Raw genomic sequence first — 26,262 nt, 5'->3', positions numbered from 1 at the left:
ATACGCTTTTTTTAGAAGAATTTTTTTTTTTTTCAAAAAGTGATTTCCCCAGATTTGGGACTTGTGAAAACCATTGTTACCACATCAAAAAACGCCAAATAATGCAAAAAACATGATTTTTAACCCAAAATTGGACCCACGCAAGTAGTATTTTCTTTTTCTTAAAACCTGTCATAAATTACATATCACCCTCGGTCACAGAAATACTCACGTTTTAGCATAGGTCGTCAAACTAGATCTTTCACAATATTTACACATGTGCTGAGTACAAAAATAGTTTACATGAAAAGCTAGTTTTTGTTGTGTAGACACAGATTCGTAAATGGCCAAAAATGTAGTCTCAAACCAAATTCGAATTATCATTTTTTTAAATGTAAAGCCCACATAGTCCAATTCATCATGTATATGCCAATTTTAGAGCTGAGTGTTTTTTTTTTTAACTTTTGATACATGTAATATTACAGGGGTTATTCATTGTACAAGAATATCACCCATGGCCACCGTACGCTACTGTACACTACTACATTACCTAGACGCCAATGAATGTATATGTATATATATGTCATATAATTTTGGAAAAATCAAAACCCATTCTGAACCGCAATGAAAGTGTCTTTATTCAAGGTGGCCACTTGCAGCCATATCGGATTTTTTAATTCGGCCCACAATACATTGAACAGGTCCTCGATCCTGCAAGCATTTGTAAAAAAATCATGAAATACAAATTAGTTCTCAAGATTTATCACACAAAATCATTATCTAAAATTTCTTATCGAAGTCGTCGAAAATAACTTCTGATATGGTTATTGATTCAGGAAATTATTGAGGAAATTGTCAGAAAAAAGTCAGAAATGTCAGAAAAATCATTTAAAGTATTCCTTTAATAGTTTTCGCACGGAAAGCTATTTTTGGACGATGACAAATTGATCAAAAACAAATATCAGGGCCCATATACATGAAACCGTTCTCATGCTCTAACCAACTTTCTTGGAACTCTTTTAAATCATGTGACACGGTGAAAAAAGCAACGTGTAAACATTTTAGGAGTTATTGTATTTGTAATATGTCCAACCTTCTTCCAAATCATTGACAAAAAGTGTTTGTGTAAGAAATTATAGAAAAAAGTATTGGGCTTTATCACATAATATGATGTTGGATCATGAGAACGGTTTGATGGTCTTTTATATACGAAAGAACAAGTCCCTCTCTAACGGACATGCATCAAAAACGTTTATCAATAGCGATCTATTTTTAGAATGATAATGATAATCTGTCCAAGTGACCGTCAGATTATTATTCTTTCGTATATAATTAAAGTATGTTAAGTTTGCTTAAACCAAAACCTGTCGAGATAATTTCCGAGGAAAGATAACTGCATATTTTCTATGCATACATATAACCCTTGCTAGAAGAAACTCTACACGCTATATCTATTTTGATGAATTATAATAATATATCTTCATATAATTTTAATAGAAATCAAATTTACCTGTCATCTTGAAAGAAAATAAACAACAAAACACAATATTACAAATATATCTGATAATTTTACTAGAAAATATCGTAAATTTGATTTGCAATTGTAGGTATGTTTTGAACACAAACAATATACATATATAAACGATTCTGCATTAGTATAACGTATAAGATAACATATACATACTAAATTATATTTAGTCAATGTCACCGGATCCACGATAATGTCGAAACATAATGACGATATTTAGGTATTACCTGTAGTTCTAGCTTTCCTAAAGGCGTCATTATTGCATTTCCTATTTTCATAGAGAATTCAAAAGGAATTTGGTAGTAGGTGAGTTAAACATTCTCCGCAAAGAGTTTGCTGTCATCACAAACAGCTGATTTATTAACCCTGGAATAATTCGGAATACATTTCATTAATATCGTTGACACGAAAATGATTTCTAATAAATGGACAATGAAAACATGTAACTACATCTCAGTTGAGGCAAAAGATTCGATAAAAACATAATAAATATTGCAATAGAGTAAGTTAATATCAAATACTAAATATTTAAAGAAAAAATGCAAATAGACATTTCGGATTACCTCCGTTAGGATTAAAGACGTTTAAATAAATCTATAGGGTTATATATCGTGGTTGAATATGTAACTCGGGATTATGAAACTCAATCCAAGTCGGTCTTTATCATCGATCCTTATCACAGCCTCCACATTCAACCCCCCCACCCCCACCAGGTGTGTCGGTGACAGGTCCGGGAATTAACGCGGTACCAGCGTCCGGCGTAAAACCTTGGTTACGATAGGGTTGCATTCCTGGTTGAACTGTATTTTCCGGCTGGACAGAATCTGAAATTTTATAAAGTTGAAAACAAATTTACATTAACGATAGTTATATCAGAATTCAGTAGTGACAACTCTTATTGATGGCTGATGGTTGATGGCGCTAAGTTTTCCAATTAAAGTGTTTTTTTTTACAAGAACGTAGCCAATAGTACATGCACATCATCTGCCAGTGCTTACTGCGTCCTTCCTTTGTTTACTTAACGTCCTCGCAACAGCTAAGTCATATGGAGACGGGTGTCTAGTGAGATACCGGCGAAAGAAAAGATAAATATTCCAAGTGTTGTTCGCTGAAGTAGGGGACGGGGCGAGCGATCAATTTTTGTTTTTAATGTCCAATAAGGAGAATTCACAGACGAAAATCCCTGGTTCTGCTGAAAACCCCTCCTTTGTCGCCTCGCCCCTTACTGTTAACTTCATGCTATACTGCATATACGGTTCTTTCGATTTTTATGATGTATAGCATAAAGCTTACATACACAAAGAAACATAAATAAATAAAAAAAAGAAAAATTTCAAAGAAACAAAATTGTTTTTCAATAAAGACAAATTTGTATTGACGTCGAAACTCAAAAAATGGGGCAGACACGGAAAATAATCAAAATCATTTAATTGTTTGGATTTTAGATACCAGATTGACCCGTTTTAATACATTTCATAGATTTCATAGCGTGAATAAGGACAATAACCAATATACTTGATTCGAGAGAGAACTGAAAAGACCCTGATTTAAAAGGACGCCGACAAAAAACGAATGCAAAATTAGGCACTGAGATAGTAAGTGTTTCGTGAATCTCCGGTACCCGTCGTGATCTCCGAGATTTCATTGTAGAAAATAATGTCATTATGACGACAGATGATTTTTTGAACAAACATTGAGAACGAGGAGGTACAAAACTAAACTGCGAAATTAGTTCCCGATAATAAGAACATGCTCTCGAGCAACGCAAAAAAATAACAAATTAATGATCCTGTAGACGAGTATACGAGTAATTAATTCAGTTTTACTTTAATATGACTAAAACATAACCCAATGCAATTTTAATCTTGTATTGAAAGAGTGACAAAATTAGTCATGCAACATGTCCAACTTTCTAAAATAAAGATACTTCTTAACTAAACATGGTCAAACGACATACAAGTCACTAAATCATGCAAACACTCGACATTTACTCCAAATCCCCAACTGACTACAGTATACAAAACAAGGGCGTGCTAAGTGATAACAGCATCTACTTAGTTTGTATATGTACATTGTGGTAATGTTACGATATTACTTATGCTGACTTTACCTATCACAAATATTCAACTTAAGATTTGTATGGTCAATTCACTGTAGAAATGGCGAATTATGACTTCCCTTACACAATGGCATGATTCTTCGTTTTTAGAGTTGTTTATTTCACATCCCCAGGTAGGTTGAACATAAAACGTTAACATGTATACCTTCCAATTGACCGTACCACTGACCAAATACTGATTTGTAACATTCTAGCATTTGGTCCGCTATCATCAACTGGCTTCTATGTGATTAAATGTATTGTACTTTACATGTTTAAATAGGTGGTTTAGTTTCAGATTTATCACATACCCTGGTAAACGACTTATACGATGTACCATTGTTGATGCGTTATGTCGATGGCTAATACATGTAATTTAATTTGTTTTTTAGCAACTTGATTTGTATGACAAAAGTGCTTACTAGTGCAATACAGCGTCACCACTCCTACATTATCAGAACATTTAGTAATATGGTATTTTCTTTTTAACTTTTGAGATCTAATGGTGCTATATATGCTACGAGGGTGACACCACTGAACGAGATTGGAGTAGATAAAGAGGAGACGGATGTCATGATAGTGACAGATAGTCTTACTACTCGCTTTTAAGTCCGACAAGACTTAAAGTACGGGGCTCATAAAACCATTCTGATACTGCTGGTGTTCTCATAAAGAGCGTTTGGTATATAAAGAGGTCGATGTGACCGGGTGGGGTGTCCTGGGTGTATTCGGCAGTATGTTCCAGTGAGGTAGCACTATAAAGTCGGCTTTTTGGAATATACTAATATAATGTCCACATACAGGATGATAATGTCAACAAACAGGATATGATATTATCAACAAACAGGGTATGATATTGTCCACAGACAGGATATGATATTGTCAACAAACAGGAAATGATCTTGTCCACATAAGGATATGATAATGTCAACAAACAAGATATGAAATTGTCAACAAACAGGATATGATATTGTCAACAAACAGGATATGATATTGTCCACATAAGGATATGATAATGTCAACAAACAAGATATGAAATTGTCCACAGACAGGATATGATATTGTCAACAAAAAGGATATGATATTGTTCACAGACAGGATATGATAATGTCAACAAACAAGATATGAAATTGTCAACAAACAGGATATGATATTGTCAACAAACAGGATATGATATTGTCCACATACAGGATATGATAATGTCAACAAACAATATATGATATTGTCAACAAACAGGATATGATATTGTCAACAAACAGGATATGATATTGTCCACAGACAGGATATGATATTGTCCACAGACAGGATATGATATTGTCCGCAGACAGGATATGATATTGTCCACAGACAGGATATGATATTGTCAACAAACAGGATATGATATTGTCCACAGACAGGATATGATATTGTTCATATACAGGATATGACATTGTCCACAAACAAGATACGATATTGTTTTATTGTATTTGATGCACCAATAGTGAGTTTATTCATACAAAAATGTAAAAAAAAAAATTAGTCATTGTGATGAAACAATCTGAAGTCAAAGAGACAAAAATCTACTCCAGCATTAACTCACAACAGCAAGGACAACAACCGAATAACAACAACAGACGAACTAAGCCACAGCGTCTAAACAACAGACGAACTACACCACAGTGTCTAAACAACAGACGGACTACGCCACAGCATCTAAACAACAGACTAACTACACCACAGCCTCTAAACAACAGACTAACTACACCACAGCGTCTGAACAACAGATGAACTACACCACAGCGTCTAAACAAAAGACGAACTACACCACAGCGTCTAAACAAAAGACGAACTACATCACAACGTCTAAACAACAGACGAACTAAGCCACAGCGTCTAAAAAAAGGACAAAATATTCCACAGCGTCTAAACAAAAGGGCAAAATAGTCCACAGCGTCAAAACAAAAAAAAAACAAAAAAAATATACAACCAAACAAAAATAACTTTATATACAGCGTCAGCACACAAAAGATAGATGTATACCATAACTTCAACAATTATGGAATTTACAATTATCGAGACGGAAAAAGGGCTCCAGGGCGAAACAAGCTGTTTTGAAAAAGTGCAATTTTCCTTCACTTTACGATATCCGTAAGACTTGCCTAAAATGTTCAACAAGATAAGGACATATATAAACCCAGAACTGCGATTTGACGTCTTACAAACAATAGGATTTGAGACAAACACTACATGTTTTGATTGCTTGCATTTGAATTCTGCTGTTTCAATTACGCAAAAACATATAAAGAGTTCTTGGTAAATTCCATTTGGTATCAATGTATCAAGATAAAGAATAAATTATTTCCATATTCATATACTAAAAAAACTCATGATCAAATATTAGGAAACTATAATGCCGATGATATTTCGGAAAGATTTCTTTAATTATTCAATGACGAGGGCCAGTGAGGTTAAGAACTGACTTTAATTTAATAGTTGCAGAATAAATAATGATACTGCTTCTGAAGAAATGAATTCGGCATTATTATAATAGCTCAGAGCACCATAAAAACTCCACAACTGACAAATCCATGCAAACTCGATATCAGAAAGACAGTTTTACTATTTTACGAAATACTCTTAATCGAACAGAATATTTCATAAACATTGAAGTATAACTATTTCGACAAGTAGGTTTGTCTGATGCCGTGATCCACTTCATACTCACACGCGTTGATGTATGTAATATGTGGTCTGGTCGCCGGTGTCCCGAAAACCGGTCTGGTCACCGGTGTCCTGATATCCCGTCCGGTCGTAGGTGTCCTGGAGCGTAGTTTGGCTTTTATACAGTACAAACATAACCTAAAAAAGGCTACGAATAGCCCTCCGCCGACCAGACTGCCGATCGCCATACCGGCTACCGTCAACGCGGAAGCAGTGGACCTGAAAATAAACATACATAATATACATACAATAATGTATATACGAGATGCTGCTCTCACCAGGACATTGTTACCAGTTATTATTCTGCTATCTCAAGATTGACAAAAACATCAGGCGAGTCACAATTTCGTCGATATCGTATACCCCGTAACTAAGTTTTACATATATGCAAAATGATCTTGCACTCACAATAAAAAGAAGTCTGCGTATTCAGAAATCGAACGAAAACCTAAATAAAATGACATGAAAAGAATACCATCCTGGAATCCTGGGAACAATAATGTTCTACGTAACAATATCAGTCCATATCTGTTCGATGTTGGAATTTTAACATTACTTAATGGACCCATATAGGTGTTCACAAATGTGAAAGATGTCATTTCGATATAACCATGAATAAAGTGTACCGTTTCTCCTACACTATAGTAAGTCCGTGGTTGATTTATACATCAGATCGCATTTCTATCTAAGGTTCCGGTTGCGTTGTAATACGTACATGTCAGTACAGCAGTTTTGGTAGCCACTGTACACTCCACAACATCTCTCTTTACAGTAGAACGACTCACTCTTATACCTCAGACTGCCGTACAACAAATTGTACTCAGAGATAGTGGAATAGCAATCGGATGCCATGGCTACTCCTGAAACATATCGTATGTGTAATGTAGTAGATTAAATAGCATGTAATTAATAGATGACTGTAAATCCTATAAAGAATACATGTTTTACTTGACCGTCGGTACCATAACTTTACATGGTAGATCTGTGTATACTAAATATTTATTTTTTAAAGAAACGGCATTGCAAATCAGAACGCTTTCAAAATTGTGCATTTTCAAATCATTCCTTAAATATAATATTATTATTGATTTATTTTGACAAGTTATATGAGGTTCTTGCTATTGTTAAAGTATTTTTTGTCAGTAAGATACGGGATTCTATCAACGAACACTTGTATCGTTTACACATTGACAGAAATAGAACGGTATATATGTTACTACACTGAACAGCCGTATCCACAATATCAATAGTGTAGAGTGTCACGCTGATAATAATGTAGACGTAAAACCATAACCTTAAAGCACACTGATAATAATGTAGATGTAAAACCATAACCTTAAAACACACTGATAATAATGTAGACGTAACACCATAACCTTACTTCACACTGATAGTTATGTAGACGTAAAACCACAACCTTACAACACACTGATAGTTATGTAGACGTAAAACCTTAACCTTACAACACACTGATAGTTATTTAGACGTAAAACCATAACCCTACGACACACTGATAGTTATGTAGACGCAAAACCATAACCTTATGACACACTGATTGCTATGTAGACGTAAAACCATAACCTTATAACACACTGATAGTTATGTAGATGTAAAGCCATAACCTTACAACACACTGATAGTAATATAGACGTAAAACCATAACCTCACAACACACTGATAGTTATGTAGATGTAAACCATAACCTTAACACACACTGATAGTTATTTAGACGTAAAACCATAACCTTACGACACACTGATTGTTATGTAGACGTAAAACCATAACCTTCCTTCACACTGATAGTTATGTAGACGTAAAATCATAACATTACATCACACTGATAATAACGTAGACGTAAAATCATAACCTTACATCACACTGATAATAATGTAGACGTAAAACCATAACCTTAGAACACACTGATAATAATGTAGACGTAAAACCATAACCTTATAACACCCTGATAGTTATGTAGATGTAAAACCATGACCTTAAAACACACTGATAATAATGCAGACGTAACACCATAACCTTACTTCACTCTGATAGTTATGTAGACGTAAAACCATATCCTTACAACACACTGATAGTAATGTAGACGTAAAATCATATCCGTACAACACACTGATAGTAATGTAGACGTAAAATCATATCCGTACAACACACTGATAGTAATGTAGACGTAAAATCATATCCGTACAACACACTGATAGTAATGTAGACGTAAAACCATAACCTTATGACACACTGATTGTTATGTAGACGTAAAACCATAACCTTATAACACACTGATAGTTATGTAGATGTAAAACCATAACCTTACAACACACTGATAGTTATGTAGATGTAAAACCATAACCTTATGACACACTGATTGTTATGTAGACGTAAAACCATAACCTTATAACACACTGATAGTTATGTAGATGTAAAACCATAACCTTACAACACACTGATAGTTATGTAGATGTAAAACCATAACCTTATGACACACTGATTGTTATGTAGACGTAAAACCATAACCTTATAACACACTGATAGTTATGTAGACGTAAAACCATAACCTTACAACACACTGATAGTTATGTAGATGTAAAACCATAACCTTACAACACACTGATAGTTATGTAGACGTAAAATCATAACCTTACATCACACTGATAATAACGTAGACGTAAAATCATAACCTTACATCACACTGATAATAATGTAGACGTAAAACCATAACCTTACAACACACTGATAGTAATGTAGACCTAAAACCATAACCTTACAACCACTGATAGTTATGTAGACGTAAAACCATATCAGTACAAGGACTCACACAACTAAATCAGCCAATCAGCAAGTGTTTCATACGTTTGAAGTCCCTATCTAAAATTAGTTCCGGCTAATTACTGGGCCAATGAGGAAGTTTAATAAGGAACTGATGATAGATTTTTAGATAAATAGAATGTTCAGGTATTTAACTTTTGAACAAAAATTTACTTTTGATATATTTCCATGTCTGTGTGCGGATTTGTACAGGGGCAAAATGTCTTGGGGCGTTTCTGTTTTGGGTCACCGGTTTTGCTTGTAAACTTTCGGTTGTCAACTTCAGAACGCTGTGATACTCAAATATGCCACTAAACCTATCCAAAAAGTCATTTTGTAGCCTTTGCAAGGTATGTATTTACAATCTAGACAATTGTCACTGGTGTTGAACTTCAAACATTAAAGTTATTAGCTAAAATGTTTAAGGACTCACACAACTAAATCAGCCAATCAGCAAGTGTTTCATACGTTTGTAGTTCCTATCTTAAATTAGTTCCGGCTAATTACTGGGCCAATGAGGAAGTTTGATAAGGAACTGATGACAGATTTTTAGATAAATAAATTGTTCAGGTATTTAACTTTTGAAAAAGTTAGACTTTTTATATATTTCCATATCGTGTGCGGATTTGCACCGGAACAAAATATCTGGGGGCGTTTCTGTTTAGGGTCACCAGTTTTGCTTGTAAACCTCCGGTTGTCAACTTCTGGACAATGTGACACTCCAATATGCCACTTAACAGATCAAAACAGTCATTTTGTAGCCTTTGCAATGTATGTTTTTTATGAATCTAGACAGTTGTCACTGGTGTTGAACTTCAAAAGTTATTAGCTAAAATATTTGGTAATAACATATAGTAAATGATTTAGTTGTGCGAGTCCTACAACAAACTAATACTAATGTAACTGTACAATACAGTGATAAAAATACAGACAATACGCTTTATCAGAACGACACTCTGACAATAATATAGACATAACAATCATACTGTTACAACACACTGACAGTAATGTAGACGTACACTATTATCCGTACAACAAACTGATAATAATGAAGACATAACGCTGTAAAATTAAAAATATATCTCAACAACACAATGATAGTAATGAAGACGTAGAATTGTGTTTCATCTGTTTTGTTTTATTCAAATTTGTGTGGTTACAATGTAATATACTATTTGTTAACATAATATCCATATAAGTACACTTTGTCCCTAAATTTCATCCCAGCTTTCATATTTTATTGCATTATAGATGGACAAAGTGTATGAGTTTATGTAAATAAAGTATACTTGTCTGAATATTACATAAAAACCACACATTATATATTTTGTACTTAATTGTAAACACAAACTTCATGAAAAGGAAACTTTAACACATATTTAGTACCAATCATTCAATAATTAATCCACAAATTTCCATTTTCCTTTAATCCTGTTTTGATTTTAGCAGTATAATTGTAAAGTCCTAAAACCTCTGTTGATCTATCGAAACGTACGTATGTAGGTATTAAATTAATTTAACGTAGGGATAGATCCCTTTATTTTACTCCTGTTTATAAAGTATCTTATAACTATTGATAAAGAATTGAATTCATATTCATTCTTTTTCAAGGTATAGCCGAATAACCCATTTTCGGGTTGTCTGGATAGATCTATTTCCAAATTATCTTTTAAAAGTTGTAAGATTGATGACCAAAAGGACTGTACGTGGAAATATTCCCATATGTTTAGTAATGTTCAGTATAGATATGGCACACTAAAAATACTAAATCTACTCAAAATTACATATCTCGGATAAGATCGTTCCCAGAATCATAAATTTGAAATGATAAATGAATACATGCAATACATACACCATCGTAAAGGGAAAATATTCTTTAGAATGAGCGGTGGAAACAAACTTACCCCAGATATGTTATTTTTAGCATTTCCGTAATTTTCAATAAAATACGTATGTGCATAATATATTTCCAATTTGCATAAGAGGCAGATACCTGTGTGAAGACTTTTAAAGCAAAAACGTCTGTTTTTTACAGGGTTGGTAGTCGGTAAGTGTATCGAGGCGTATCGCCGATCAATAACAAACCACATACGGAATTGTGATACATAAAATGTATATAAACTGACATTAAAGTAGTGGTCGACCAGCTGTTGTAAAGGAATTCTTAAGCATGCTGCAGGACACAAATGTTAACATGTATAAAAAGACATGGGCGCACCTGTATAAAGACACACGACTATACAGTAATCATGGCTTTATGTAACAATTTCACACATATGCGCCATCTTTTGACCGACTACAGTTTAATGACAATAACGGGTACATACAAGCCTGATACGAGACCATCTATGACGTCATCTGTTGTCCATCTAATAATAAACAATATGGTGGTATAATCACCTGACATAAGACATAGAACTGTTAGTAAATCTTACCTGTAGTGGACAGGAGTAGCAACAGCATACCTAGTGTCGCCATCTTGAATCGTAGATTTCCTTGTTGGTAATTTGTTTTAACTTTTATATATAGCTCATTGTCACAACTGCCTAAGGTTGAGCGGGTACTTGCACAATCACTGGCAGTTAGGTGTGCATTCATGACAGGAGTTTTTGTTATATAAATACGCCGACTCTCTCTATTAAGTTACCCGGTGCAGCCAAAATATAGGGGTAATATACCGACTGAAAAGAGTAACTGTGATATGTTTTTTCTGAATGAAACATTAAATATGACAGTAAACTTTAACACAACACGCTACCTGTGTGGTTGTGCTGTGGTAAAAACTGCAGGTAGACACAAAATAGAGTTACTTCAAAATTGTTAACAATTAGGTAATGTTCATTTGGATAAAATCATTTTAAATACAACTGTATTTGGCGTTTGTACAAAGTGTAAAATGTAAATATATCAGGGACTCGAGTTTTGTTACAACTTTTGGTTCAACATTGTGCACATCTGATTTGAAACAATTTTCAGTTCATTGGTAGTATTAAACAGCATACCATAGACGATAAATATAAAATGCATCAACCTTCATAAAAGATAAACAAACACGTTCCAAATATATTATTTAATCATGGTATTTAGAAAGTTATTAATTTCCAAAACAAAACAAAACAAAACGCAAAACTTGTATCAAGTATTTAATTTAGAGTTAGAAATTATGGTTTTTGATGCAGAGATACGGATGTGTTGGCTACCAGCTAACAATGAAACGTTTTAACAACGTTGTGTTTTGGTTGCAAAAACGTTGTACAGTGACGTTGTGACAACGTTATTTTGTGGAGTCCCAGAAACGTTGTGACAACGTTGTGAGTAACGTTGTTATAAACCTTATAGTAACGTTGTGACAACGTTATTTTGTTGAGTCCCAGAAACGTTTTGACAACGTTGTGAATAACGTTGTTATAAACCTTATAGTAACGTTGCGGCAACGTTGTGAATAACGTTGTGATATACCTTATAGCAACGTTGTGACAACGTTATTTGAACCCCCTAAATGGAACGCGAAAATAAATAAAACGTTACACCACATTTCACTTTTTGTTCTCATTTATTACAACTTTAATTGGAATCGGAAGAGAATTCCATGTCTGGTAATGGGGTCACTGCCTTCCCTGGCGTCTTCTACAAATAGAAAAAAAATCAATCGTAGATCAAAGGAGTCAATAACTGGATGTTTAAAGTCACAAAATTTGCCGTAGAAGTGACAACTGTTGCTGCTGGTTGTTTATAATTGTGTCCATCTTCATCAGGACACAAACCTGGAAATCTGTTTAAAAAACAATCTTGAATATATTTTTTCTATATTTTGGAAAGACGAGGAAATTAAAAATATTTTCTGTGACGAAACAAGATGCTCACCTGGTATTGTACAATGTAATGATATTTTAAAAATCATTCAAAGAACTAAAACATGTCAGCTGATAAAAAGCCAAGGTGGCAATACTGTATTGATGCAGTGTATTCGGAATCGCCCCCAAAAACAACAACAATTTGTCAAAGAAATGAGAGGATCATAAATTATTATGTATACTAGATTTGTTAAAATCTGCTTGTACCTGAACTACCCAGCAGGGCATTAGAAAAAAGTTTATGAAACCACAGTATGGAATTATCTGGTAAGTCATTTGAACCTACAGACAACATTCTGATCCATCAAAAATAGTTTTGCAGCTTTCCATCAAGAACAAAAGAGGAATTAAATTACATATCAACATACTTTCATCAGTGTCTTCCCTCTGTTCTCTTTCTTCACACCTTTTCTCCGCTGGAAATGTTGGAGTTCCAGAATGAGATCTAGATGGTACTAGTATAAATAGAAAAATATTACAAAAATCATGCAAATTCGAAAGTACATTTAGGAATATGAATGTCTTTCATTTCATGCATTGTTATTTGTACACCCTCAAAACATTTCTCATTCAAAGGATCAACAGTTTTTAATCGCGATGTATGTGTGTGTTCAGAAATATCGAGTAAATGACAATCAAATCATTGTGTAGCCTCCATCTATTAGAGTTACCTCCCTTCGTTATCGCTGTATTCATCAAGCAATAGCAAAGGGAGGTAACTATGATAGATGATAAATGCACTTTGCAGCTAATTAGCAAAATAGCAAGAAATCATATAAGCTGACATGTTAGGGAATACTCGTAAACGAACATTGTACACAATTAAATGTATACTTATTGATGATATTGTAGATCAAGTTTAATATTTCTGATCCTCAAGAACACAAAAACAACTAGATCTAGATAGATTGATACTTACGTGTACTTTCCTGTTGTCGTCATTTCAATGGTCGCATGGGTGTAACCCTAATACTGTCATCTACATTAAACAAAAGTAGAATTATGTTTTGCATCAAGGACCTAGACTTCACTGAATATTAAGTACATATAACTGAAAAAGAAACAAGAGGTCCATTCGGCTTTTATCACTCACCAGGTTTTGCTATTGTTCAACGGTAAAAGAAGTAGAAATGTTTAAGTTTAAGCCAATAAGAAACCAGAGCGACCATACCGGAGTTCAAATCAACCAGAGAAATAACAGCCCTTACAGAAATAAAAAGTTTGCGGCAAATTTGCCGCAAAGGATTTTGTTTGCAAGAAACTATCACCAGAGGTTTCCGGTTGTTGCAGCTAGCCGCAAAGTTTCCGGTGAAGTTGCCGCGAACAGTTTTATTTGCTAGAACATCGCGGCAAAGTTGCCGCAAATTCACCAGAAACTTTGCCAGAAATACTGTTTGCCGCAAATTCACCAGAAACTTTGCGGAAAAATTATTTGCTGATGAATCAGATATCAATGGATTCAATATCACATCACCAGAGTATGATGAGAGAGCTCTGTTTTAAAAGGCATTTGCCGCAAAGTTTCCCGCGAACATTTGCCGCAAAGTTTCCCGCGAATATTTGCCGCAAAGTTTCCCGAGAATATTTGCCGCAAAGTTTCCCGCGAAATCTGAATAGTTGCCGCAAATTTGCAGTAAGCTGTTGTACATGCATAATCATGCACTGTCAGCTAGTGTATTGGCCACAGCTCCGAGTCTATCTAACATTAAGTGCATGCCTACATATACAGTTGAAAGTAAATACTCGGTTATTCGTGCAGAAGGAAACAGTTGGGTAGTACAAATATGTACTGTACCTGTATAGCAGAGTATCCTGACTTTGTATTTGTTCCATTTTGTCTTGTCTGGAAACTCCATCTTCTTAGCTCTGACGGAAGGATTAATATTCGGCCAGTAACAGTACAATAGCTGTAATATGAATTTAAAAATATGTACAACACAAAATACAGCATGCATATTTATGGTCAAATTAACATACAAAACATACAACTTATGCGTATGCACATACAAACATGACGTCACGTCACGTTACAAATTATAATCAACCATCACTCGTTGGACATCAATCTGTAGTATTTACAAATTTCAACATTTATAGTCCATTGATTGTGATATACTCACGTCATGAGAGCTTTCAATCCATGATTTGTGGACGACTTCCACAGAGTTTTCCATCAGAAACTCCACCACTGCATAATTTAGGACTGGCATCTGTAAATAGAAACAATTACATTATCGAGCTGACAGAATACTATAGTAGATTCCAGTTACAACTTGTACATACATCTGTCCTGGCCCCAGTTTCAGTCAACTTCGAGGACGAAATTTTCAACATTATTAAAAAAAATCAAGAGTATCAATCAAATAGGCACAGAGCTGCCATTCCATCTATCTTTTTCTTTTATCTTTGTAAGATCACAAGATCTGTTATGATCAATTTATTATCAAAGACAACAATTTGGGGCCTAAACAATGAAGATTTCAGTGTCTACTATGATGACAGACATTTTCACTGCCATAACGTGTTGATGGTTGAGACCACCTTTACTAGAATTTGATAGGAGACATCATGACGGGTGCCACATGTGGTGCAGGAGACGCTTACTCTTCCAGAGCAACCGGTCTCACCTCCGGGTTTTGATGGAGGTTCATGTTGTCTTTTCTTCTGTTTTTTGGTGTCTCATTGGTTCCTGTTTTTGTCCTCCTGTCCGGCCTTTTTTAATGCGGTGTTGTCATTCTGTTTTGACGCTGTGGTATGTACTGTTTTTATATTCTTTCTTAAGGAGCTTCTCAAATTTGAGGACGATTGTGAAACTGGGGCCAGGTGCATGTGCCGTATATATGCAAGAACAATTAAATAGCACAGTTTGTCAAAAAGATGTACAGGTAAATGTAAGACATGTACGTATATGCTTATATTTGCATGTAGTAGACAATTTTTGAACAAATTCTAAATTTCAAAATACTTTTCTGACACTTGTAGAATATCAGAATATGAAAATACAGAAAAAATGTAGTGTTAGCTAAACATGTAGTATAGTCAAACTAAACAAGCATCAAGTATTGTACAGGGCAATCCATTGTCTCCCACCAGTACTCGTTGAATAGAAATAAGGGTATGTTGTAATTTTGTGCAAAGTTTGAGATTGCTGCATGAAATAGTGTGGAAGAAATGGCCCGGATAGGCGAAAGCATACAAAAGCTAAGACTTGACCCCGTGACCTTGACCTCGGACCCACGACCCCAATTTTTTACGCGACACTCCGCCTTGCCAAGTTGTACCTTTGTGCCAAGTTTGAGGTTGCTGCGTGAAATAGTGTGGAAGAAATGGCCCGGACAGGCGAAAGCATACAAAAACTAAGACTTGACCCCATGACCTTGACCTTGGCCCCACGACCCCGATTTTTTTACGCGACACTCCGCCTTGCCAAGTTACCTTTGTGCCAAGTTTGAGGTTGCTGCGTGAAATAGTGTGGAAGAAATGGCCCGGACAAGATCTGAGTGGACGGACGGACGGACGGACGGACGGAATGACGAGGCGCAAACCTATAGTCCCCTCCGGAACCTTCGGTTCCCGGTGGGGGACTAATTAACAGGATATTGAATGATTGCAGTGTTTTTTTCTCTATATGTTTCAAGTCGATATTCGCCCTCATTTAAAATCTCGTCCTAATCATTACGATTTTTGTTAAATACAGAAAAGAATGACTGGCATGTGTGAAAATCATATTAAACAGAGATGATTTACAGTCGTGTATCAGGTTAACCAACATACAAACCACAGGTACATTGCTACATTCAACATGATTACAAACGTGTTGATTGTTTCAATGATAGAGAAAATGTATACAAACATTATATGTTGGTTTCATTTATTTTAATGCATTTACTCGCAATTCCCCTACTCGCAACTCGCAATTCTCTGTTTCAAAAATGCAATTTATTACAACATATTCAGCGATGGACATTGTACATTTTGTACATCCTATAACACAAATGATAGTCTTACAGTCTTGTTATGACAAAATGAAAAGATGAAAAGAAAGGAAGCAACATTAATACTTAATTTCAAGATTGAACCACTACGATTTTATGAAATTAATTTCCAGAAGTTAATTTGCAATTACGAAGATATCTAAGAATTTAGATTACAAAAATATTTAATTTGTCAATAATAATCGTGTAAATATACATGCAGTATTATAGAAGGTATATTATTATTTGATGTAATACAAATTTATATCGTAAAGTTGGTCAAAATAGCCGATATCGTCAGACATATTTAACAGGATCCGAAAAATATGATTTGATTTCATTGTATTGTCTCTGTTTATTTCCTGTAATTTGCGACCATCCGTGTTAAAAACGCTTCAGTTTCGGGTGAGATATCAATTTTTGTATCACACCCATTTCAGTCGACGGAAAAAAACGATGGCGGACATTTTAATCTGCGAAACGAAAAAGCATGCACTTTCGTGCTGGATGAATACTATTTACGTCGACCTGATTGTAATCACTTATAAATGAAAATATAAGTGTTTTTTTTAGGTCAGCAGTGTGTCCTTAACGACATTTTCGTCTCCTAACATTGAAAAAACAATGTTTTAATTTGTCTGATTTAACATGGTGACAGATACAGGCGATCCATGCGCCGGGCTACCTTTGGCCATTTTTCTTTTCGACCGATAATTTACGGTTCACAAAATTCGGACACGCACTTTTCGTTAAAGCAATTAATATCTCGTTTATAATGCAAACATCTGAAAGATCAAAAGTTCATTCAAATTCTTACCTTGAAAACACTTCGTTATTTCTTCACTGGTTGCTTATAATTTACTTTCTTCACTGGCATGGCAGTCTAGATGTAAATTGTAGTCAGCAGTTGTACCGGTGCACTGTAATAAATAATAATGTGTCAGAAAATGGAGAGATATTTATTTAAAATCATAATATATGTACAAAATAATGTATAATTTGTGACTCTTTAATTTGACCAGGGACATCCATGTATACACGTTTTTATCAAACTTGTATACAACCGGTAACAAAACGTCATAGAAAAACGTTGTGACGTTCGTTTATCTATAACCTTATGACTTTAAAAAAAAATTGAAATGGACGTGTATACAACGTTTATAACACGTTGAAAAATAACGTTTTCTTAAACGTTTTAAACACATTTTAGTAAAACGTTCTAGGTATACGTGTACACAACGTTTATAAAACGTTTAGAAATAACGTTTTCTTAAAACCTTTCTATAACGTTGTAGCAACGTATTTGTTCAACGTTTTTAACACGTTTAAGTAAAACGTCCATGTAAACGTTGTAACAACGTTGTCACAACGTTAGTTTATACACAACATTTTTTTGTTTTTTTCTTCATTTTGGAAATTTGAAATTGACGTTTAGAAAAAACGTTTTCTTAAAAACCTGTATACAACGTGGTAACAACGTATTTTTCGAACGTTTATAACACGTTTTAGTGAAACGTTCATGTTATACGTTGTAACAACGTTGTCACAACGTTATGTTTTACATAACTTTGTGACAACATTCCAACAACGTTGTGAAAACGTTGCGTGTTTGCTGGGTAACTTACCAATTAAGTTTCAGATTATTTATTTTTTTAAGAGTATTTTAGATTTTTAATCAACATATCATATGCTTTTATGAACAAAGTAATTACGAAAGATGGAAGATTTACCAGTTATATTTAACTTTCTACTACGTGTCCTATTCTAAATGTCTTTACCTTGACAGATATGTCCCTTTCACCAATAAATTACATAGCCAGGGTTTCCAACACTGAAAGATACGTTAAAGGAATGTCATGAACATTGTCATAACGATGGAAATACATCATTTCGTAAAAGATCATGAAAGACATAAACTAAAGAAGGTGTTCAGAATGAGAAAGCGTTCTCTACACCACATGTGAATCCCTTTTTGGTTACACATCAAAGATTTAAAACCCAAATGAACTAGCCTTGTTCATGGAAGATTTTGAAATATTATATCTGGATTTAGTGTCCTGATACAGACAACAAAATGTCACCAGCGTAGATAACCCACACAATAATTGGTCGGAAACCTCATCTTAGTCATTAATTAGTCAACATGTCACATATATATACAGACAATATTCTAACAATGTTGAATGTACATGTATCTGACGTCCTTATCAATCATAGCGTATAACACGATACATCGTTACAAACCTTTCATATTTTCCAATAACCAACGTTTTTTTCTGTATAAAATATCAAAATTAAAAACAAATTGCAATGAACTAACTACTATCACAACAAGTTAAAAATTCTCACCCAAGTTACTACTAACTTTACTTTATATTCACATCTCATTCCCGGCTATTTAAAAAATGTTCTAGGCCTTTCTGGAGCAAAGTGATGTTCTATGAAGACATTCATTTCAATGCGGAAAGTTAATGAATTTTGACTTTGTTAGCTGGAATAAAGTGTTTTCAGTTACAGTACACATACAGTTGTTTTTAGTTTTAAGAGTTGTTATATAGGTGTATTGTGGGGCATTATTGGCACTGATAAAACATGTCAATCAGGAATGTTTTTACAACAGAAATAACGTTAAGAAATATATAATTTGCTCTTCGTTTATGGCATTCCCCTCTAAACTATATGGTAACGATACTATCAATTGATAAGCATATGAGATGTTCCGAATGAATAGAACGGCAAATGAAAGATCACCCGTATCTGCAGCAGGGGGTCGGCATGTACTTGTTAAATAAATAAGAGAAATCTTAAATTTGGTATCTGCGTGATGAAAAGTTCAGAACAAAATAGTATAAGCATTGTCCATTTCTCTCTGATTTACCAAAACAGTACAAATTCAGGTCTAAAAGATGCATGCAGTTGTAGGCTATGATCACTTATTAAAATCCTAGAATCAATTTGCAACTTTTATTCTGCACAGCAAATACCAAACGATATTGATGCCTAAATGCATTTTCTATGAAAAAATAAAAACTATTTTTTTTTATCAAAATTACAAAATAAATGTAGAACATGTATTGTCGGAACATGATATGTGTGACTATAATGCGTGAAATAAAGCAGACCATTGGATGATGATGACCGGTGTCCTATTTCCCTAAAAGAACCTAGCAAGTCTGTTTTGTATCACTGTTGTACTCAGGTATACAGCTGATTGCCCCTAATAGCAGCTCAAATACAAGTAGTTTATCACAGCCGACACTGTGCTGTCATATAATTTGGTAAAAGCATATTCAATTTCTCACTTAGGATGCGCAAAACACTGCTCGCTGATTCATCTGTCTTTTCTGTGATAGTAAAACCAAGGTAAGTATGGCTTGACTGAATACTATTAGTGCCAGGAAACGATGCCGAATAATTTAATTGTTTGGATTTTAGATACTAGATTGCCCAATTTTAATACATTTAATGGATTTCATAGCGTGAACAAGGAAAATAACAAATAAACTTGATTATAAAGAGAACTGAGAAGACCTTAACATAAAAGGACGCTGACAAAAAACGAATGCAAAATTGGGCACTGAGGTAGAAAGTGTTTCGTATATCTCCGGTACCCATCGTGATCCCCGCAGTCAAATGAAACAAGACACATTTCTCAAGTAATTGATAATATTAGACACTTGAAATGTCATACTAGAAAATAATGTCATTAAGACGACAGATGGTTTTTTGATAGTATACCATTAGTTATACGATTGTGTTTGTGTCTTTTGAAAAGCCATCGTGTTAGCTTCTCGACACAATATACCATATTAGTAGGAACACTTTCAAGGCGTGATATGTGATACCCACCTCGCAAGTTATGGTAAATAATGTTTATTTCTTATATGGCTAGAAAATTATTCTTTATTTCTTTCATGGTATGCTGTTCTTATAATTTTCTCTTGTTCTATTTTAATAATTATCATCATAATGAAATCAATGGTAAATAAGTTTCGATGAAGATATGATTTTCTTTCTGAATTACCTGTGTCATTTAAAGCAGCAAAGATGTTTGGAAGTTGTTTTATCCAAAAAAATATTTTGTCAATTAATTCAACTTGCTGGAGTTCTAGAATTTTCAAAATATATAACATACGTCCAATTCTCTTCATAAATATATACGTTCTTTGATATTATATTTAGTGAAAACTTTCATTTGTTCGGGAAGATATACCTATATTGAGTGCAAGGTATGATGTTTGCTTACCGTGAGAATATTCAAAGCGCAGTAACTCTTGTAAAGCACCAGATGTTCTATTTTGAGCCGTTAATAAATGTAAATTTCAAAAATACAGCACAGTGAAATATTTGGAAAACTGAAAAAAACTTCAGGCTTCGGAAGACCACATAGAAAGTTAACAGAATGTCCACCCTAACGATTGACGGGCGATCTGGAGTATAACATGAAAAGCAAGTAACAAATTCCTGCAGAATTTTTTTTAAATGGCAACAATATTCCTTTAAGATGGAAAAAAACCACTATACCTATTTTGGAATTTTTCGGAGATTATGCCAATGATGGGGTATTCTTATTTTTTTTCATTGATTAAAACAGTATTCCTCTAATATAAATTTAATCAAATAACCTAGCTCGAGGTCTGAAGACCTGTTGTATTTCAATATGATGTATTGATACTTGTAATAAAGGTGATTGTAAGCCTTTTTCTTGTTTCACAATTATAACTTATACTATTATCAATATGTTGTAAAGCGCTTTAGAGTAATTTTACAAATTATGAAGGGTGCTATATAAATGTTGTATAATTATATTATTATTATTCAATATAGATTATATTCATTTCGACACCACTCTATCGTGAAGGTTACCCTTTTATTGGTTTTGTTTTGTTTGATTGTTAGCACTGCTTATCACTCAACCACATCATTTTCAAAACTTTGTATTATTATTACATTTATTTTTCCTTCATAATGACCAGTTATTAAGCACCAAACAGGTTACGCATTCATGTATGAATGTGCTGTGGTATTTAAAGTTGGTTTTGGCTCGATGTTATTGGTGTTTCAAGATTAATGCCATTCTGTATACTTAGATTTATGAGACTTACGCGTGCTTCTTCCGGATACTTAACTAATACCTTACTTGTATCAAACTAGTTTGAAATGTGGCATGCTATTCTTTGATCTTGAACACTTGTGTTGCTGAGTTTCTTCAATAGCACTGCAATAATGTTTTCAAGTTTGACAAACCCCAAATTCTGCTTCGTCAAAAATATACAGGGACGACCGCGTTATGCATCCATGGTCAGATCTCCGGTGTACAGAATCAAAATACACATCAATACCTACAGGTAGTACACAGTCACGTCGAGGATGTAACGGTCATCATCACCGCAGTGGATATGCTACACCACAAGTCTGTTGAAGCTAACATATCACCTAACAGTACTTTTCTTATTCAAATATATTGCTTCCAAACTTTTGGACTACAAGCAAACGCTATAACATCTAAATTAAGATGACATTAAACTCACTTTTTACGTCAGCATGTTCTTGTTCTACATCTCTATAAGTCCAGCTAGTCCAGTCCTGTCTGGTGTTCTGATTTTATTTCTAATTCTGAAGGATTCTGTTGAAAAACATGCTTCATTGGATAGACTCACAGAGTATGTTAAATCGATCAGTTTTACCATTCAATAAAGTACTATCACTTTGAACTCCCCTTGAAAAATAACACCAATTTGAATTTCTTGACACCGATGTACAAACGGCATTCGACCAACAGCGTTGTTTATAGGCAAAGCATCTTAACATTTGTCTTTAAAAACTGCTTTAGTTTTAGCTTCAAGAAGAACAATGCCTGCCTAACAATAAAGGAAACCCTACTCACACATTATGAAATTGTCAGATTCGGTCTTTCCGATTACTGGTTAATAATAAGGATATGGATATACCTCGTTTGTACTCCAAACCTTTGATGATAAGCTATGCCACTACCCAAAACTCATAATAAGATTAAATCATTCAACCAAGCCACGTTCCAAACTTCAATGATTATCATTATTAAATCAAGTACATAAAATAATTGAATCTAGGTCACAGTCCTTTTGTGATACTGTACAATCCAGACGTGAAATTAATACAATGCGTATGTTGAAAATTAAAAATGATCTTTTGATTTATTATGAACATCGCGCCTCCAGTTTGGAGCTTAATGTCGACCTAAATGTCAATACGTCTATCGTATTTACATCCGAATACTGTGGTCATAATTAACAGGTTAAATAGTTTAAGATGGAAAGATTATTACAGTGATTATTTTTGTCGTTGCTGTTCAACGAACTAGCAGATGTTTGGTATGTGAAGCACAATATGTCCGAGTAATAAAAACGGACATCCAGATTAAACAAGAATAGCACGTAAACACATCATATAACATATTAAGGATGTACTCTTCTGGGATTTTAATCACGTTCAAGTCTTGGTTTGAACTATTATAACTTGTTTTTGTAATATTTAACAAATAATGACCAATTCGATGTGTCAAAAATTAGATGCCTATTAATTGTAGAACTATTTTTGCAAGATTTTTTTAAAAACAACCAATTCGGCGGCTCTTTCGAAAATGTGTATTTCTTGCGCTTCAAGAAAGGCCAAAATTACATGTTTTCGATACTAAATTCATCACTAAATCATAATGTAAATTGAAGCAAGCTCAGTTTTGGTAGTACAACTTTATAATGGTCAATATGATAAAATAAAAATTACGCAACAAAGTGAAAAATGATACATTATTGATTTTTTTTTTTTTTTTTGCATATTTAGTGTTACTGAACACTTTTGACTTTTGACCCCCCAAAAAGTGAAAAATAACATAAATAATAACGGAACAAAAAGTAAAGCACACGGATCTCCATTTTTGTTGCTGTTTTAAAAAGAGAAACAGATTTTCTCTTTATCCATGTTTTTTATTTTTTTTCATTAACAATAAAGGGTAGGGGTAAGGGTAACTTAGATAACAATTCTAAGTCAAAGTTTTAGATTTTTTTAACATCCTTTAAAAAAACACTGTTTTTACCGATTCTGCAAACATTCATTCATCGGAAAACACACTGGAAAGATCTTGCATGAAATTGTTATGCTAATGGTCTAAACTAAAACAATCACCTAAAATCACATATTTTGTAAAATTGATATCTTTAAGCGATCATAGCACAAAAACAAACAAACAGACATCTACGCAATGTGTATTGTTTTTGAATTTTCTACTATGTCATTAACTCTTATTTCCAATAATACATAAAAGAAAAAAGATTAATACTGGAATGTTTAGACTTCTTGGGGGAGTACATCCTTAATATAAAGAGCATTAAGGAAACCTCGTTACATGAAAAAAATACTTCAATGAAAAACAAAATGCTAGATTCTTAATTAACAGTAGTTTATTAATCACAAACGATAACTAAGAAACATCAAAATATTGTGAAAAAATAAGCTTTTGCATTTCTAAAACAGCTACTTCTATTTTCTCTTATCAGAGATTATAGAAAAGTATTCTTTTAAACGGCTAACAATAAGTTTTCACCTGATATATAAGATAATTTCTTTTCTTTTCTCTTTTGATCTAGTTACATTGGTTACTGAAAGCAAAATTAACAAATCACACAAACAAACAAAAGAAAAACATAATACTAAAAAGACATGAGATACTTGGGTAAGTTTAGTTAATGTTGTTCCTTCTGTGGAATTAGTCATGATTTTCCGGTCAAATTAAAGTTTTTGAAATACTATCAACTAAATATATTGCTACTTACTTATCATTTTAATAAATCATTTCCATCAATTCTTCCGATAAAAATGATCTTATGGCTCTAATTTAAAATGGAGTAGGAATATAATATATATTTATTCAAAATGATATTTTATTTTCAAAAAAGATACTTGCGAGTATATTAGCGTATTATATAAAATATTGATTTATACAAAAATATTTAATCTTAGTTTAAACACATTTTATTGCTTTTACATTTAATTGGAATAGATTTTAAAGACATAATTGAGTTCTTCTCCTCAAAAATGATTACAGAAATTATGAATGCGACAATACAAATGCACATATTACCATATATTATAACGAAATGTAGGTGATAGTTTTAATCAAGGGAAGCCACTCCATCATGTTTGTTCATCGTTTGTGTCATACTGATATTACATACGACCGGACTTTACCACTCGTTCCTTTCCAATAAAACCCGATTAAAATATCACAACATATGACAGGTACACAAGACATTTCACATTAAACTCTTATTATATCAATATTTAACCACGGAATATTGGCAAACCTTGTAAACCTTTACAACTGGGGCAAGAGCAGCAGTAAATAAGCATTGCTATAATAAAACAGCATAATGTGATGTCGGGGAAAGGTCAGACAGTTATTTAAGTAAATAAAAACATTTTAAGTAAATAGGTTCTCATTTTCACAAAATTGATGGATGAACTTTGTTTTTTAAATATACACAGAGATCAGCTGTAAATCATCTTTTATTGAAATAATATAAAAAACAGTACTCTTAATTCATTCAAGTTATAAAAGTTACCGAGAGATTCGTATCGAAACACAGTTAGATAAGGTGTACAGGTGAAAACAAAAATCTACAATGTAGACCATTTACAACCACAATTAATTCGTTAATAATCATAGATTTACCGGATAAATGTATCACTCACGCGATGGATGTTCTTATTGCCATAGCACTTCTGAAAGTCTTTCTCTGTATTGCAAGTGAGTCATGTGCTGGTCTTCGTCGCTTTGTTGAGTGAGGGGATATGCTTGCGTGTATGTTATCGTATTACTTCTATAAACATACACGTAAGGTAGTATAACAGAACTATCGACTGCAGCGTCTAAAAAATCTAACAGATGTGCGCTACTTATTTGTAAATATACCTAGGTGGAATCGTCAATTAACAGAAAAGAATAGATATTATCAACAGATTGTATATCATGGTCAAATATCTAACTCGAGATTATGAAACTCAATCCGAGTTGATCTTCAATATTTAAATCGATATTTAAATACAATCTTTATGCACGAATATGTGTAGTTTATTTCTAGAATAACCATGAGTGCTACTCTATCAAATAAATACATTATCTGTATATACTTCACATAATCAATTAGATATATTATACCACGTATGCATATATGTTATATACATTATCATAAATGATGAATCACAACCACTTTTATATAGTATTTTTCAATCTCCTCCGCCACAGCCTCCTCCACCACCACCACCACCACCACCTCC

At 33.6% G+C, this 26,262-nt stretch overlaps 1 protein-coding gene and 1 long non-coding RNA gene across 2 annotated transcripts; both read right to left on the bottom strand.

The window, feature by feature from the left end:
- Positions 1–2,170: 2,170 nt before the first annotated feature.
- On the bottom strand, positions 2,171–11,689 carry LOC110461268. Its single transcript, XM_021514683.1, has 4 exons — positions 11,555–11,689; positions 7,021–7,165; positions 6,310–6,524; positions 2,171–2,331 (listed from the first exon to the last, which is right to left on the bottom strand). The coding sequence occupies exons 1-4, from the start codon at positions 11,595–11,597 to the stop codon at positions 2,171–2,173; spliced, it is 564 nt and encodes a 187-aa protein (XP_021370358.1). The 5' UTR covers positions 11,598–11,689.
- Positions 11,690–12,632: 943 nt separating this feature from the next.
- On the bottom strand, positions 12,633–15,204 carry LOC110461267. The gene is made up of 5 exons (XR_002464117.1): positions 15,094–15,204; positions 14,769–14,880; positions 13,893–13,952; positions 13,342–13,428; positions 12,633–12,746 (listed from the first exon to the last, which is right to left on the bottom strand). It is a non-coding gene; the product is annotated as an uncharacterized LOC110461267 (long non-coding RNA).
- Between the last annotated feature and the right edge of the window lie 11,058 nt (positions 15,205–26,262).

The sequence above is a fragment of the Mizuhopecten yessoensis genome, unplaced genomic scaffold, assembly GCF_002113885.1.
Source record: "Mizuhopecten yessoensis strain PY_sf001 unplaced genomic scaffold, ASM211388v2 scaffold10593, whole genome shotgun sequence".
Classification (NCBI taxonomy): Eukaryota; Metazoa; Mollusca; class Bivalvia; order Pectinida; family Pectinidae; genus Mizuhopecten; species Mizuhopecten yessoensis.
Note: the sequence above shows the minus strand (reverse complement) of the source record. Positions and strands in the feature narration are given on the sequence as shown.